Below are 13,784 nucleotides of genomic sequence, written 5' to 3' on the forward strand. Positions count from 1 at the left end.
TTCAAATTCACGTAATTCTTCCAGACGTTTTATGGACCGAAAAAGGTTCATTTTATGTGAAGCTCAGATGAAAAATACTGCCTTTAACATTTCCCATGGTTACATCCCATAATTCATCCACGCTGCTGACCTGTAACGTTTCCTGGAAAGGAAACTACATAACTAAAATATATGATGTCTGTAATCTGTTTTCACATGCTAAAAAAGTTGTACTTGGAGGAGCAGAGGGAAACATTTTGAAGGATATTTTATACTGGCTGCTCATTAAACAGAAAGTTGTCTCATGACATGCACAGCAAAAGACAGTGTTTTTTCTCTTGTGATTTGTGAAAAAATACCTCTGGCTTTTGGACAGAGAATTCATCATTTGATGATTGATTTTCTGTTTACCTTTTTCATGGTAAAATAATAGCTTTTGTTGTTTTTACTTTATTGATTTATTGTGGGCCTATCACTGAAGTTGCTGTCATCCTGATGCCACAGCTAAGACAAGATGCAATGTTTACTTCAGTTCCCTCTCGTGCAACTCTTGAGAAAAATACTTTTATTTGATGCACAGAATCACTGTACATTCAGCAGGGCCAAGTTCACAATTTTAGCATTACTCTAGAAGTATCTGACATTTACTTCTAAATCCCAAAATTCTGTAGCTATGCAATTACCCTCCAAACGTGTTTCATTAAAAAGTTTTCTGCCCACATGGCTGCAAAGAAAATATAAGTGCAAGATTTTACAGCCAGAAGACAAATAGAATGCTGAAAGATTTGTTATACTTGCTGAGGTTTCTGATACGATCTCAATTTTACAGATCCACGTTAATGATTTTTGAAGGCTAGAAAGGGACACTTTTGTTTACACAACTGTAATTATGGGGATGTTTGCTTAGGATCCTTAGGGACTAGATTTTGCCCTCTTTAGAGTTTTTATAGCATGTGCTATAGAATAGGCATTAAATGAAAGATGCATTAAGTTAAGGCATGCTTAAGTAACTCATTTTTCAGGGATAAGTAGGTTGTATACATTTCTTCTTCTGGTCAGAGTACAAGTTCCACACCTACTGAACATAACTGACTAAAATTAATTTCAGTAAAAAAGGGTAAAGGTATTTCACCTGAGTTACATCTTTAAAGTGAAATTTGTTAAAGCTCCTAAATTCCAGCCAATAGGCCCTAATTCTGACTTATATTTTTATAAAAGTTGAGGCCTTTAATTACAAAAAAATATCCTTAAATATGTACACAGTACATGTTCATACACTTTGCATTAAAGCTAAAGACATTCATACATAATACAACACATCCCTGTGGAGAAGGGTTTGGGGACACTGAGGGATGACAAGTCGGACATAAGCTGGCAATGTGCTTGCAGTCCAGAAAGCCAACCTTGTTCTGGGCTGCATCAAAAGCAGCATGGCCAGCAGGATGAGGGAGGGGATTCTGCCTGCTCTGCTTTTGGGAGATGCCACCTGGAGTTCTGCATCCAGCTTTGGGGTCGGCAGCACAGGAAAACATGAACTTGTCAGTTTGGGTCTGGAGAAGACCACAGAGGTCCAAGGGCTGAAGCACTTCTCCTATGATGAAAGGCTGAGCTGGGGTTGCTCAGCCTGCAGGACATTCTAAGGAGACCTGATAACACCTTTCAGTACATAATGGGGCTTAAGAAAGATGGAGAAAGACCCTATACCAAACCCTGTAGTGTCAGGACAAACAGCAACAGTTTTAAACAGAGGACAGATTTAGACTGGACACAGGAAAAAATTCTTTACTGTGAGGGTGATGTGACACTGTAAGAGATTGTGCAGAGAATTTGTGTGTGCCCCATCACTGGAAGTTTTCAAGGTCATGTTGGATGAGACTTGGAGCAATCTGATTTAGTGAAAGATGTAACTGCTCATGGCAGGGAACTGGACTAAATGATCTTCAAAGATGCCTTCCAATTCAAACCATTCTATGATTCTAAATATGAATATCTATAAATACATAGCCTTGTTAATGCAACTGTTGGTGTATTTTTATCAGGAACTCTGTTCTTTCTAGATTCTGCCTGATGTTAAGATAATATTAAAAAACTATGTTTTACTCAAAAGTGAAAGGCAGGGTAAAATTATATCTACCTGTAGCTGCTCATTCAGGATCTGAAAGGCTTGCCTGGTATTTTTCTTTCCCTGAGGCCATTTTAAGCTATGTCCTTTTTTTGTTTTAATGTGACATTTAGAGATCACTTCAGAGAAATGGAGGACCAAGAAGTAGACTCTCTTCTGTTGATAACCTATTTTTGAAATGAAAAGATGGTGGATCAGGAAGAGGGAGGTGGAACATGGTCCAAAACAGCCCTGGACTGCAGCCAGCCAGCAGGCTGCCCAGGTAGCATTGTCTTTTCACTCTCAAATAATGAGCTTTTCCAAAGCAAAAGCTTTCCAACTTTTGGGCAGGATTGTGCTAGACTTCAGGACAGGGTAGAGTGTACCCATGGGACTACATTGGACCATGAAATGATTCTCCATGTGAATCATTTTCAAGGCAGCCAACTCCTGCCTTGCTCTGCTGATGGAGACTGTTGCAGGCAACAAGACTGAAGAGCTGTGTCTTCTGGCAGTACCCTGGAATTCTAGCCTACCTACAGGGAAGGAGCAACATAGAGCAAGAGAGGGAAGCTATTAGGTAGCATTTATCCATCCCTACTTCACATGAGCCATAGTTATGTCATGAATAATCTAAGAAATTATGGTATAAAAATGTAAAAAATACAAGAGGGCTATGTGTAGGGCCATGAGCATAAGGCAACATTAATATGAAAAATCTCTCTTTTCGATGTCAATCCATCCTATTTCACCCTGTACATGTATAGGACAAAACAGTTTTGATACCCATCATGCCCCCTCTATCAAAGAGCATGCAGATATATTTTAGATAGATCTCCCTGGCATAGCTCTGGGAAACAGGAAAATACCACCTCTGAGCAATCAGTATTCCTTCCTCTGCCTCAGATCTTTTCTTCCCAGTGGGACAACAGGGGTACTGCCCAAATCATCAGCTCCAGGGCTGTTCTCATCCCCTCCCTTTGGACTTTGCAGGGAATTTGGCAGCGGCACTCATTAACCTTAACATTTATCAGGCCTCAGGAAGGCTACAAATGTGTTAAAGCTTTGTGCAAGAGTCCTGAATTACATTCCATATTGTGACTAGGAAGAAATGTAAAATAAGCAATATAATTTTATACTGTGCTCTGTGGGGCCCACAAATTACAGGAGGAGGAATAACATAAAGAGTAATTCATGTCCAAGGTTTCAATTATAGGTATGGGGAGAAAACAATAATTGGTGGGAATCTCAAATGCAGATCAGTTGGCATAGTTTTAGTTCAAAATGATAAATTATTTCAGATCCAAGTGCAATTAGTAGTGAAAATGTCACAGTTTTACTGTGTATGTTTGTTAATATGGCTGGCATAACTAATTTAGGAGATGCCTTCAGTGTAGAGTCCTGTATCACATATATTGTAACCAAAAATGCAGTACTTACACATATATATAAAATGTACACAGAGACAACATTGCCAAACAGCCTTTTGGGATGCTTTAAAAGAATATCATTAATTTTTACTGTATACTTACTCTTCTGGCTCAGTTCCAGCACTGGCTTTCTGTTAAAATCATTTCAAGTATAGAATTATGCTATTTGCTTGCAGCAACATCACAGGAACAGTAGTGAGCCATATGTTGCTACTTAGCAACTTGGTCTGTAAGTCCCAAAGCATGTACTGATTTGAAAATTGAACAGAAATGATAATTATTGTTGAGGGATGCTGTGAGGCAACTTGTCTTGGATTACCAAACTATGCAGATGTTTGATGTTATACAGCAAAAGGAACAAAACTATATTTTTTCCTGTCTAATGCCTGAGCTTTTATTTATGTTAGCCTAAGGGGGATAAATTGATTAAAACCTGTAAAATAATATAAGGTGATGTTTTTCTGGATAGGAACACTTTGGAGCAAACAGAAGAACCGAGGTGCTTGTCAGCATGTATCTGGACTGCAGCAGGTCTGCCCCTATGGTCACCTAATCCTGAGGACAGGCAAGTGGAAACCCCTTGGTGTTACATACAATGACTCAGTCTGCCAGCCCACTTCCCAAATAAGTTATGCCAGACTCTGAAATTAAAAAATGATGCTCATGTCTGACTCAGCATGACCAGAGCTTCAATAAAAGTTTCTATAGGACTGTGTATGTCCTTACATGTGGGATTCATATTTTAGTTAGCAGATGTGAATGCATCGAGAAAAGCAGAGTAATTTACTCACTTCTCATTATGACAGCATTCAACCCCTATCTCTGATCTTGTGAGGGAACAGCCAGGTTATTAAGGGTGGGAAAGAGCCTGCATTCCTCACACTGAGGTCATGCAATGGCAAGACTCATGAGCACAGGTGCAAAATAGACATAGGACAAAATTATGATTAGAGTAACTATGCTGTCATCTGAGAGAGAACATTTCCTCCTCTCTTTTTATGGCATTATGTGTTTTACATCCACTAACAGTGACAGGAAAATGAACAAACAGTCCTAAAGCTATGGTCAGAAAATATAATTGCATCCTTTACTGTTCCTCTCCCTAGCCCTGTAAGTTACACAGTCTTTCATGCTTTGTTTTCAGAGCAGGAAATACTGTATTTTTTCCAGTTTTAACCACCAGACTGGATTTTAAAATGGTAGTCAGTTCACGAGTTTTGGCCAACCACCAAATGCTTATGCCCAAGAAAGGAACACACCCCATTACAGTCAGTGAAGACCTCACAGACACTGCCAATGAAGAGTTGTTTTGCTCCTTTGAGGAACAACTAGCAGCTGTCTATGTCAGGAACAGGTTTGGGAAGGCTCCTCTCACAGTCGTAAGTTCTTGATGAAACATAAGAGACAGGTTTCCATCACACCTCATATTCCTGTTCTCAGAGAAGTTGTTTTGTCTCTCTTTTTTTTTTTTTTTTTTTTTTTTTCAAATACTGTTATTATTACAGCCTTTCACATATGCTCCAGCCCACACAGAGCTGGAACACCTCTTCTGTGAAGGCAAGAAGGCAGGCTAAAAATGCTGGGGTTGTTCAGCTTGGAAAAGAGAAGGCTCCAGGGAGATCTTAGAGAGTTTTCCAGTACCTAAAGGGAGCCAGCAAGCAAGCTGGAGAGGAACTTTTCACCATGGCCTGCAGTGGTAGGTCAGGGAGGAATGGCCTTAAGCTGCAGGAAGATAGGTTTAGATCAGACATTAGAAAGAAGCTCTTTGCTACAAGGGGGGTGAGGCGCTGGCACAGGCTGCCCAGAGAGGTTGTGGAGTTCCCATATTTGGAAGTTTTCAAGGCCAGGCTGAGTGGGGCTCTGAGTAACCAGGACAAGCGGAAGGTTCCCTGCCCATGACCTGGTGGAAGGAACTGGATGATCTTTAAGGTCCATTCCAACCCAGCCCATTCTATGATTCTGTATATTCACTTAAAACCACTGCCACAGTGTAAGCACCAGGAGAAAATCCACGAAAGGGAAAGGAGGTTGTGACAGCCCAAGGCTGACAGCTACTCTCAACCAGGCACAGAAGGCTGTTTGACTGGTGCACGCTTGGTAACAACTTAAAACACTCTGCCTGGCAATTGAGCTGCTTCTTGCCACATGGGTTCCCCCCAGCAAAAGACAGAAGTTGCCTTTGGGTTTTGAACTCCACCTGGGAGCCAGACATCCCAGAGTTCAGTTTTGCCATGGTCAGATTTTAAGCCTGTAAGCCTTTTCTTGATTCCAGCCCTCAGTAAGAATTCAGAGTTTTTTGATATCTTTGAATTTGGAAATGTCACATTTGATAGATTTTTTTTTCCTTGAAGACAAAGTAATTTGCATTTAAAATACCAAGGCCTGGCTGGCTCTTTAAAGGTACTTTAAGAACCTTACTTTCACTTCAACCAGTGAGTGTTAGATACATAAATATCTCTGAGAATCTGGGCCTTGTTAGCACATGTAGAAACCACATAAAAGATTAAAACTTATACTCTTAATTTTTCAATATGCCATTTAAATTATTTAAACTACATGCATACACAGTACAAAAATATCAACAGAAGAAAAATAATTCTGATGTATAATATGGACTTGCAATTCTTTATTCAAAACTATTTAAGACAGACATAATGATTCTCTGAAAGGTAGCAGCTGCCTGATAACAGCAATCATTCACAGAGTTTGTATTTCTACTGTTTCAAACAAATTCAATTAGCCCTTGCACTTCAAAACCCTTAAGGCAAGAATGAGATGATACTAGGCTGCTTTAATCTAATAGTAATACTAAAACTTGTCAGGACAGTTTTTGGATTAATGGTTAGAGAAAAATTAATAATATCATTTTTCATTTTTTAATCAAACAGTTCTATTCTAAACTACCTCTGGATCTTGGAGGGTTCTTAAGCTGAATAAGTTCAATCATGCACAACTCCTAAATGCAAAGTACTATTGGTCTCTAAAGGTATTTCAGAATGACTTCAACAGAAAGCTGAGAAGCAACATGGTGGCACACTTTAAAAATGGTCTTTTTGATTGAACCATGTACTCATCTAACATAAACCTCCTTCTTCTCTGCCCCCCAGGAACCTGTGTACCTGAAGAGCACCACTTCATGAAGACCTTTAGTTTTGAATGCACACTTTCCAAAGCTGTTGATTCCTAAATTCCATCCAGATTATCTGAACATAATTACTATTCATTCAAACTTCCCACCCAATGAGAGTTTTGCATGTAAGCCTCCTGGTTTTGTCAGACCAGACACCACTGGCCTGAAATATGGCATGACACAGACCACAAGTTTGGTTATTCAGGGCAATTTCTGACACAATCTAACTGATCTGCAGCACTATTCCCACCACTTACTGGTGCAAAGTTAAACTGAAACACATGAAGTAAGTGAAAAATTCCCCCCTGCATATAGATGTCGCAACAGGTAGACAACCCAAAACTTTCAAAACTACCTTTGCTTTTCAAGGAGTAATTACAATTGTAACTCTTAAAAATCTGTAGGATCTTTGAGGTCAAGTGGAAAGGTGGAAGATATTTTAATACACATCCAGTATCAAAATTTAGTTTTATGGTTCTCCAAAAGGAAAAGGGCTCAAAAATACCTTTAAAGAATGCACATCACGTTAAGCCTTTTGGCCTGTAGGCTACAGAAGGTCAAGTCATCACCTTAACCCCACTGCTAATTGTGTAATAATAGCAACATTCCTCTGACACAGGATTAGAGCTAAAAATGCAATTCTTCAACTGTTCTATGAGTGATAATTAAAGATATTTGTGACATGTATAGCTTATAATGATTAACTTGTCTGCAGTCAGATAAACAAATAACCTGCACCTGTAAAGACTTTATTTCCTGAAGGTAAAACAACTGTTTAGGAAAGATCATGCTGGCAAAACAGCTGCTTGCATTCTGGAGAGGAAACAAGGTAGTATCTTTCAACAAACGCCAACTCTGGTGTTTTATCAGCTCTATCTCATTAACTGGAAACAAGGCTTAAATGCTTTGTTTATAAATTATGATTATTCCTGATTGCAGCAGTTACTGATAGTGCCACTCATTTGCAATGCAACTCTTTGAATTTTTTAAATTACAATTTGAAACAAGGCAGAGAAGATTAATTAACCCACCTGGCTGGCTGGCACGTAGTCCTGGCTTGGTTCTGTCATACTCATATACATGTTCTCACCGTCAAACTGCAAAGGAAATAATAGTAAACATTCAGCAAACTCGATTTTTTAGCATTGACTGAAAAAACCAGTTGCTATAAAATAATATTACAGCCTGGTTTTAGAGACTTGTAATTGCATGTGTGCATCTTGTCTTTGATGTTCCTGTTGTCATCCTTATTGACCCTGGATGTCAGTGATTTGGAGTAATTAGCGCTCTAGTAATTACAGCTAGCAAGGAAGAAATGAATGGTTTCCTTTCATCTGCAATCTGTTTTAAAACAAAATGCCTCATTTTGTGCACCATGTATACATATTGCTGTTGGTTGCAATGAAGTACTAAGTGAATTGCACACTTACTGAGAAAAGAAAGATGAGAATAGAATCTGCACTAAAATGCATCTTAATGGATTCCAACTTCAGCTTCTGAGCAGAACAAGAGTTGAGATTTCAAAACAAATTAAACCTCCTCCAACTGAAATGTTCCCATGTCAGAAAGTAGGAAATACATTTCCAGACAGCTTTCAGACATCTGAATGTATGAAAGAGTATATCTCCTGTCCGTATGGTGTAAGAGGATAGTTTGCTTGATGTGTGAATAAAGTAAACATTCATAATCAGAACTGCAAAAATAACCATCTGTAAATGATAAATACCAATCCTGGAAATATATACAATATATAAAAATCTTCTTCCCTTTTCTCCTTTACTTTTTATTTCTTTTTTTTTTCACCTCTCAACTGCAGTTAAGAAGTAACGGAAATGTCATAGAAAGGAGTTGATTAAAATCTGAAGGTCTAGATGGAGAAAAACTGTCAGATCTGAAGTCTCATCCTGTACCAGCACAAAGAAGTGTAAAACTACTGATTTCTTACATAGTCTGGAAAATGTCCCCACAGAACTCTCATCACACCCACTCAAGTGGCAGTACCAACAGGGCAATGACAGCCCCAGTGTCTGCTGAGGAGCTAGGGAAAATCTTTTCAAACCTTTTAAGCAGAAATTAACAACAGCAGGAATTCCTATCTCCAGACATGAACCACAAATTTCCAGCTGTTACGAGGTCTGTTTGAAATAACTTGCACCTGACCCCTTGTGTGAATGCTTAGAGTGACATATTTTGGACATCAGCCATTGTTTTGCATGACACAGCAGCTTTTTAAAGAAGTCCCTACTACTGAGATTGCTCTGCTCCCACAGAAGCTGCCAGTGAAATAACCCATGGACATTTCCTTATCAGTGTTGGCTTCTGGGGATATTCTACCTGCAAGGTCTAGTAAAATCAACTAGCCCAAGGTGGCAAAGTGAAACTGTGTCTTTGGCAGATAGCTCAACCAATTTTTGCTGAGGTGGCTGGAAAGGTTTCTGCTTCCAGCTGTTCATCCTCTTTCTCTGCCAGAGGCTACAAGGCTCGTAACAGCAGCAGTAACATGAACAAGTGCCAGCTCCTGGCACAGCAGCTGATGGTCTGCCCTTCCTGGCCAGAGATATTTAATAGTCACAGACTATCTGTCAGAAGTCCTAGTTTCATGGGGGGGAAAGGATTATGCCACAGACACAGATCTGCCATAGGGAATAGAGTATTTCCTAATTTTGACAGAATAGAGATAGTTAGATTAGATCATAATATAGAGATTGATGCTTGTTCCTTTTTCGTTTCTTGTTGGCATGCACCATTTCTTTTGGCTTTCTCAAGCATTCAAAGTAGAGTTCTGGAGAAAAAAACTGGGTATCTGGTTTGGAAAAAAATGCATTGTTTCTTCTACTCAGATGAACAGGTGAAATTCTGAACAGAGATTTCATAGCCAGTAGTTGGAAAGCAAGCACTCCAGTGCTAGGCCTACAGGAGCTCAACTTATTCAGCTTGTCAGACGAAAGGCTGAAAGGTGCCTTGATCACTGTGATCGGTACTTACACCCTGGAAGGATGTCTGATAGCAAGATGTCAGCCTTCCTGACAGTGGTATAATGAGATCTAGTGTTGAGAAATGGAAGTTACAGAAATTCAGCCCTGAAATAAGATACAAGTTCCTACTTTAGGAGGTAATTAAGCATTATGTCAACAGCAAACTCATCATTTCTCAGACATTTTAGAATGAGGTTTATCTTTTTTGGAACAAATGCAATCCATATCATATTTATAAGAAATCCCATGGACAGGATAGTTACACTTGCTGGTTATGGGAGTCCTATCGGCCCTGGAAACCATCATTCCTTGAGTCTCCTCTTTTGAATTTCCCTTGTTATCTTCATATATTTGTTGTGATACATTGCAAGCTTTGCTATAATTCAAATACTGTGTTGCAGGTGTTTAGTTGCAGTGAATATGGAGAAATTTCTTTTCTTTTCTGCCTACTGGCTAGATACAGTCAAGGATTATTTCAATTTATTTTGCCTTCCATAATGCATGAGACTATGATTTAAGAATCTTTATGAAGTAAACTAGTCTTTAATATAATTCCCTCTTTTGAATGTTTGGTCATCTGTCCTTACTCCCAAGCTTACAATCACCAAATCTGCATTCTTTGAATAATTTCCCTAAGGTATTTTTCCATGAATACTGAAATTTTTATAATTCTGTGTGTTGTTCTTGGATTATCTGCCTACCTAATCAGTGCCTTGCTATTAGTGGTCCCCCTGGCATGAGAGGGTCTTGGATCTCAGCATCTCCTGTTTGTTTTTTGTGGCCCTCTATTGAGCTCTGAAATATTTTTTTATTTCTGCTATGGTCTGTGGGCTTTATATGAACATGTTTCAGAGAAACCAAAACAGAAAAAATATGTGTAAATTTAAACTTTGTGGCCTTTTGACCTTACATTACAAATGTACAGGGATTGATGCTTACATGAGGAATGACCTTCTCCAACATTTTGGATTAATTTGTTAGGGTAAATTTTCAGAAAAATAAATTGATGAATAATGTTTGTAAAATCTGAGTGACCTGTTAACATCTAAAAATACGGAGCAGCTGTCTGATTTGTTACTTAATGTCTTCAATATTCAAGCATGGAATTTACACACTGCAATATTTAGCATCTTCTTGTCAGAAGTATGTGCAAGATATTGTGTAATAGGTTATATAGGTCAGCAAGATTTGATGGGATGTGTATTTTTTGTAGTGTTTATATATGCAGATTGTGGACTGTAATGCATCAGCTTACAATAACACTCTTGCCATGTTAGTGTTTGTACTACATTTACTGCTGTTTAAATTATTATCTGCCCTCAGTCCAGTGCAGTGTGGTGCATGGCTACTTGGCAGATCCTAGAACTTTGGACATGAGCCTGAAAAACACTCATAAATTCAATGGATGAGGCATATACACATGCATTTTGTCCAGCAGGTATTGCCAGGAAATACCTCCTTCACGTTCTCAATGTTTACTAAAATGTTTATAAAAGAGTGAAAATATGATCTTTGTATATCAGAATAAAACAAAATATTTACTCCAATGCTGATTTGTTTATTCATCATCCCCTTTCCCAACTACCAAAGCAGTGTGAAATAGATATGACCTGCACATCCCACCTCAGCCAAAAAAAAGGGTGCATAAGCCTTCAATAACAAAAAATTCAGAAAAATTGATGCAGCACAGATACAATGCTCACCTTGCCCAAATGTGACAATCCCACATCAAAACAATAAACTGACGAAAAATTGTCAACAATTGGATCAACTGGAAAGTTCTGTTCATATTTTTTCCTCATCTGTTTAGAAGCTTCCAAAATATGCCCCTAAACCCCAGAAATGAATATTGAATCATTTCACCTTTAATAGACTGCTTTGTACCGTGCAGGCTTTAAAGCGTGGCACCTTTCAACAAGTCTCCACCTGGACCCTTTAATTCAACCTATATCCAGCTGGAATTCAGCTTTACAAGTAAGGTGTTGTATTCAACAACAGTTCAAGCAACCTATCCGGATCAGAGTGAGTCTAAAGATGAGCAGATATGGCTCAAAGATGTCTTCAACCACCAGAGTGTCCTTCCAGGTTATACTCTGTGCCTCCAAAATTGTCTTAATGTACTCATCATTCTCAGGTTGGCAATCTCAGCTTGTATTCCCCAAGCTTTCCTGCCACTCACTGTGCTTGATTTCAAGCAAAGAAACTGCACAAGCATCACTTAACCCGTGGATGATTCATCCCAACAGAACAGAAGAAACACAAAGGCAGGCAGTTAAATGAACTGTCTTTCATGAACCTATGTATGATGTATATATATCATATGACTTTTCATATAAAGCTTTCCCAATGTGTCTCCAAGATCGCTCAGTATCATTAAGACCAGATTTCAAAATCTTTCATTGTAATCTATTAAATGTGAATGCTAATACAATATTCTGGTGTGTGATAATAACTACTCTTGACAACATTTCTTTTCACATTAAAGTGTAACTGCATGAGAAGTTTGGGTAAGAGCAAACGAAGAATATGACAGCATTGTAATATGAAAAGAAATATAACTGGGAACTAGTTCTAATATAAATTCAGGATTGTGTAATATTCTTTATTTAAATTATTATTATAAATAAAACATACAGGCAACACTATGGCAGGGCCAGTTAGAAGCCCCCTTTAGAATGACCCTTTGTAAGACGAGTTGTAATGTTCAGCAACCAATATGCACAAAATACCCAACTGCTGTCATTAAATACAATTTACTCACAGAAGTTAGGGATGTAATTACATAAGCACTGGCTGACTGTAACTGATGCAAGAGCATGACAGAGTTTAGCAAATGCCCAGAGAGGAAAAGGTGTTTTAAGGGATGCAAGGCTGGCTTCTGCCTTCCATTAATGTGGCATCATACCAGAGTCGCACAATGTATGGCCAGGAACCTGTTTTCATTTAAATTGCAGCAAACTTTATCAGCATTTATAACAGCGATTATGAAGTAGCAAAGCTTGCAAGAATAGTATTTTTTATTCATTATTAATGTGCTTTAAATTAAAAACACCCTGCATGGACTATGTCACAAAGATACTATAAACAGGTTGAACAGACAAAAAAATTTCTCATGGTGGCACCAATGTAGAGAATGTTTATTTGATCTCCTTACTAGACAGAAAGCACTGAAATACAAAAAGGAGGGTGCAAGATGGCAGAAAAAGCTAGAAGGGCTTGAAAACCAAAGAGGATAACTGGAAATAAAATATGTTTATATAGTGGTGTGCACATACAGTGATTGTAAATGCAGATTGGTATCTGCATTAGCTTCAGGTGGCTTGTTCAGATGACAGCTACCACATAGACATACATGTTAAACAAGCCTTCAGCCTAGCTTCGAGTTCTCCCCTCCACTTAAACTACCTTCCTCTGTACCAAGTCTCCCTGTTTCCATTGCCAGGATCACCTGGCTGTCTGGATTACAGGGAGAACGACATTTCTCCCCTCTACATCTCTCTTCTTGCTTTGTGACGCTTCATTGCTGTTGTTGTGAAATGAAGGGTTTATTTCGCTCCTTTTTCATCCAGTTTTTGACTTCTGAGGGTATTGCATAATTACTCTCTCTTTCTATGCATATATATAATGTGTGCCCTAAGTTCTTCAGGCAGAGTTATATGAGCTATGGGAAAGAAAAAAACCAAGAACATGAATGTTTGAGCTTTTTCCCATTCATACTAAAGAGGAGCACAATGTGCCAGTACTGCATCTCATCCAGCTGCAGTGTGGGCAGGGAAGAACAAGGAACATGAGCCCAAATGGCTTTCGATGCCAAAACATGCTTGGGACAGGGGTATGGAGGGGGAACAGCTTTGGACAATGTTCTGGGCACAAATAAATCCCAAAAGTGATATCCTAAAATGCAAAGATTAAAGGAAGAGAAACAAGTGGAGAGATGATTATATTGGTGAAAGGTGCTATGTTTAATAAGTTCATCTTCTGGGTAAAGCCACTTGGACTTGACATTCTGATTTCTTCAAAGGATCTTACAGACCTTCAAAGCATGTGTTATTAATCACATAATCTAAATACAAATTTGTCCCATCTTAGATTTGAACTGGAAGATAGATTTAGGTTTAAATATAAACTTTAGTTATATCATTAAACCATAGTTTACCTTACTCTGATGG

General features: G+C 38.5%; 1 protein-coding gene across 2 annotated transcripts in view; it reads right to left on the minus strand.

Annotated features, from left to right (window-relative positions):
- The window catches only part of TOX (thymocyte selection associated high mobility group box), a 218,237-nt gene that overhangs the window by 96,739 nt on the left and 107,714 nt on the right, over window positions 1–13,784 (minus strand). For both annotated transcript variants that reach the window (XM_059488752.1, XM_059488743.1), the window contains exon 2: window positions 7,672–7,737. In XM_059488752.1, the coding sequence (XP_059344735.1) occupies window positions 7,672–7,737 (66 nt within the window). The remainder of the gene's footprint in view (window positions 1–7,671; window positions 7,738–13,784) is intronic.

This window comes from Ammospiza nelsoni, chromosome 1, assembly GCF_027579445.1.
Source record: "Ammospiza nelsoni isolate bAmmNel1 chromosome 1, bAmmNel1.pri, whole genome shotgun sequence".
Taxonomy (NCBI): Eukaryota; Metazoa; Chordata; class Aves; order Passeriformes; family Passerellidae; genus Ammospiza; species Ammospiza nelsoni.